This window comes from Macadamia integrifolia, chromosome 2, assembly GCF_013358625.1.
Source record: "Macadamia integrifolia cultivar HAES 741 chromosome 2, SCU_Mint_v3, whole genome shotgun sequence".
Lineage (NCBI taxonomy): Eukaryota > Viridiplantae > Streptophyta > Magnoliopsida > Proteales > Proteaceae > Macadamia > Macadamia integrifolia.
Genome location: NC_056558.1, coordinates 15,440,649 through 15,444,443, shown reverse-complemented (window position 1 = coordinate 15,444,443; position 3,795 = coordinate 15,440,649). Strand labels below are relative to the sequence as shown.

General features: G+C 34.5%; 1 protein-coding gene across 4 annotated transcripts in view; it reads left to right on the top strand.

The window, feature by feature from the left end:
- The first annotated feature begins 867 nt into the window (after window positions 1-867).
- The window catches only part of LOC122063227, a 9,768-nt gene continuing 6,840 nt past the window's right edge, over window positions 868-3,795 (top strand). Inside the window, exons 1-3 of one of the 4 annotated variants that reach the window (XR_006135280.1) lie at window positions 868-1,300; window positions 1,488-1,550; window positions 2,643-2,765. Coding sequence is in view for 3 of the 4 variants with exons in the window: in XM_042626945.1 (XP_042482879.1) it covers window positions 1,521-1,550; window positions 2,643-2,765 (153 nt within the window). In the remaining variant the exon portion in view is untranslated. The remainder of the gene's footprint in view (window positions 1,301-1,487; window positions 1,551-2,642; window positions 2,766-3,795) is intronic. The other 3 variants (XM_042626945.1, XM_042626942.1, XM_042626933.1) reach the window with 3 other exon arrangements.

Below are 3,795 nucleotides of genomic sequence, written 5' to 3'. Positions count from 1 at the left end.
TTTTTTTTTTTTTTTTTTTTTTTTTTTTTTTTTTTTTTTTTTTAAATACTGTTTAAGTGGACCGAATAATTCGGTTTAATTTGGATTTGATCCGAATTATTCGCATTTTATATTCACTTTTAAAAAATTTGCGAATTTTACCAAATTTTATTTTTAAGTCGGATTCGGTCAGAATTTTTGATAAAATTCAAAAAAATTCGATTCGCACGAATTATTCGGCCGAATTGATAACACTGAGCTCGACCGGCTAGAATCTACAAATAATCTCTAACTCTATTGGATATACTGTAATTATCATACCCTGTTAGTTTGTTATTTTGCTTTGAATAAAAAAAAAACTAATATGATAATCTTTTTATACACCAACACACAAGCCAATGAAAGGGCACGAGCAGTGAGTGGTTTTTCCTGTTGAAATATCATTCCAAGTACATTTCCTTGTTTTTCGTCAGAGGTTCCAAGTACACCTTGGACCTCCACTAAAGATGACTAGTTCAAGCGTGGAAAGGTTTTACCAAAAAAAAAATAGTTGGAAAGGTTGTACGATTTCCAGCTTTTGCGCCAGGCGTTACTTATTGGACATAGAAAGATAGATTTTTAACCCTTCAAATGGTCATTTGAATTCCAAGTACACCTTGGACCTCCTCACGAGACTGACAAGTCAGTGAAAAGCTTGTAAGTTGTAACGCTTCCAGCTTTCGCCATACGTTAGTACTAGGAATAGAAGGATATATTTTCCATCCTTTCACGGTCATGCTATTCAGAATTCAATCAAAAAACTGAAAAGAGAGAGAGAGAGAGTGGGGGGAGGATGGTGCTGTTCGTGAAGCAACAAAACAAACGGCTAAGATTTATTACCTCCAACAAGCCTTCGAATTGTATCTATCTTGACCTCCTTAGAATTCAACCCATTAAGGCGTCTGCAAAAGCGACCCTCGTTCTCTCTCCGAGTCTTTTTCAATAAAATGGATATAATCTCCGAGTTCATGATGCACACGACACTCACAGCCCATTTAATCCGCCAGAATCCAGATTCCAGATTACTACCCCACCCCCCAGAAAAAGAAAGAAAAGAAAAGAAAAGGAAAACAGATAAATACTCTCTGGAGTCTTTCCTCCCCCAGACGAGCAACATCTGTGAACCAGGGGAGGTTTCTGTCCGGAGTTCATACTTGAATAGTACATAGTACGAAGAAAGTACTAATGAGGTTTAACGTCTGACCACCGCTTCGAATAATCCGAAACTCGAGACGGAAGCAACGTGGTGGATTGTTTACAGGTTCTTCTTCTTCTTCTTCTGGTGGGTTATTTCCCCTGTTCTGTTTGTTTTTTCGTCTCACTGTGATCGATATTGGATTCTGTTATTTGAATGCAATGTTTGAAGTTTAAGTTCGTATTTTGAGACGATGATGTTCTTCCTCTGTTCAGCCACTGGTTTAACTATTCGCGTTTAAGTTTAACTTTCAACTCCAACTCTATTATTGCAGAAGAGTATTGCTTCTGCCTGGTGACGCCTCTGTATGTCGTGGAAGATTAAGATGTCGAACTGGGTAAGCCCCCCTTGCCCTCTGTCTCTCTGTTTGTTTTTGCGTTCATTACAAGCTACTGTTTACGTAAAATTTTTAAAAGAAAGTGAGGAATTCAACTTGGGCTCTTTCGAGTACTGCGATTTGTGACTTAATTTAGTCTAAGAAAGGGTTGTAGTTTGGATGGTTTGTTCAGTTCAGGATTTCATTTATTTGTAATTCTTGACTTGCTGATAACCTGGTTCCATTGCTTCTGCTTTTATTAAGATTAAAATATTATTTTATTATTATTTTTTAAATTTATTTTGGCAAAGGTGCAGTAAAATTTTGATTGCTATGTTATTTGCATCTATCGAATTTTAAAGTAGATAAAGCCGTGCAAAAGGGAACTGACTTACAAATCTGTTTGCTGAGAACTATCTCACAGTTCACCCCTTAGTTGAGGTTTCACGAAATTTCTCTAAATTTTGGTTTTGTAGGGTTTACTAACACTAAATTACACTTTGCAACTACTTTGATTGGTTGAAATTTCAGAAATGATGTAATCTATGTATTTATGGGCTTGAGTTTTCATGAGATACTGTAAAATTTTATTAGTTAGACTCAGGAATTTCTTTAGGAACAGAAGAAAATTTTATTGGTAAATTAAGAACAGAAAATATATACTGAAATGGAAAACTAAATTTGGGGGAAAAATTCCAATTTAATTTTTGGATGTTACTTTTCCAGAAAAATGGCGTCTTACTCAATGAGAAAATAACACCCATGAAGGACACAACCCCATCATATGACTGGGACCTTTACCTCAATAAGGACAGTTGGCAACTAAAGACAGGAAAATTTCTTATTACTAAAATATTGATTTTGCACAAAGTATTTCTTCTATTGAAATAAATGGAAACTTATTCTACTTGTCAATTTTCTATCATTTAAATTGCCTTTCTCTTTGATATTTTGCATGTTCTCATTCATATAAAAAGTATTGGGTCACATAAATTTTAAAATAAAAACCATTAAAATTAAAGAAAATATAATTTCAGCTGAAATTTCAAGTTTTCTCCATCTTTTTATTTGCAATGGTTTCATTTATCTTTTTTTACTCCCTTTCCCTGTCAGGTTTCACTACCAGCAGATCCAAAGAGTAGATCATGCCTCCTTTGCAGTCTCCTCCTTGCTGCAGCTTTGATATGTCTAGCTTTTTTCAGTGGGGGTGCATTTATAACTACAGATAATGAAGAAGTAATAATTATTTCTACCTACCCTGAGCTATTTGTGTGTTTGTCTCTCAGTATCCCCTGCCTCCTTGCAAAATCTTTCTTCTTCTTTCTAGCTGTATGTACTTGAGATTACTTAATTTCTTCTTTTAATCCTTAAGTTTCTGTGTTTGGTTCCCTGGTTGCAAATTATGACTATGTCTCTTATTTCATTAAAGAACATGATAGTCTGCGCTGGATCTTGTCTTCAGACATCATAGGACAAAACTATCATCTGTTTAAATTTTTTTTTTTTTTCAAAGAATATCAGTTGATATAATTACTTTAATTCAGTGCTTTTGTATATATTTTTGTAATCTGAATTGTTATACGTCTGGGGCTTGGATGAGTATTTGTTGCCTCTACAATTTTCAAAGAGAAATTTTCGCCTTTTATTCGCTTTCTCAGTGACCTTAACAAATTAGAGATTATTAGAGAATTTTATTAACTCTTGCCAATCAGTGAAGAGGCCAGGTGTTTGGGCATGAGAAGAGCTGCAAATTAGGTACCTGTGTATTTACTGTTTACACACAATATTCTATGATATTCATGCACCATGCACAAATGCATTTTGGATCCATTCTCTTCCCATCAGACAAACAAAGAGGAGATTAATTTTGATTTAGTGTGGCAATATCAGTTGGTTTGGGGTTTTGCACTGTACTTTCTTAATTTTGATTTTATTTTGTTGTTTTGGTTTGTCTTTAGAGATTATGTTGGACAATAGGATTGGAATTGATTTCTGGTTCTCTAAAAATTGGTGGTCTTGATTCAGAATAGATTAGGCTAGAGATTTTTGTTGTTCTTTCTTTTCTTTTCTTTGCTTTTATTTTTAATGTATTTTCCGATAGGAAACAACAGAATGCGATTTGATTAAGAGAAAGTGAAGAGAAGAAAACAAGGATGGCAACCGCAAGGGCTTGGAGATCATTGTCCAATTTTTCATACTCATTTTCTCGTGAGATTGATTCTTGATTCTTTTAGTTGTGAACACCCCTCCCCCCCCAAAAAAAAAA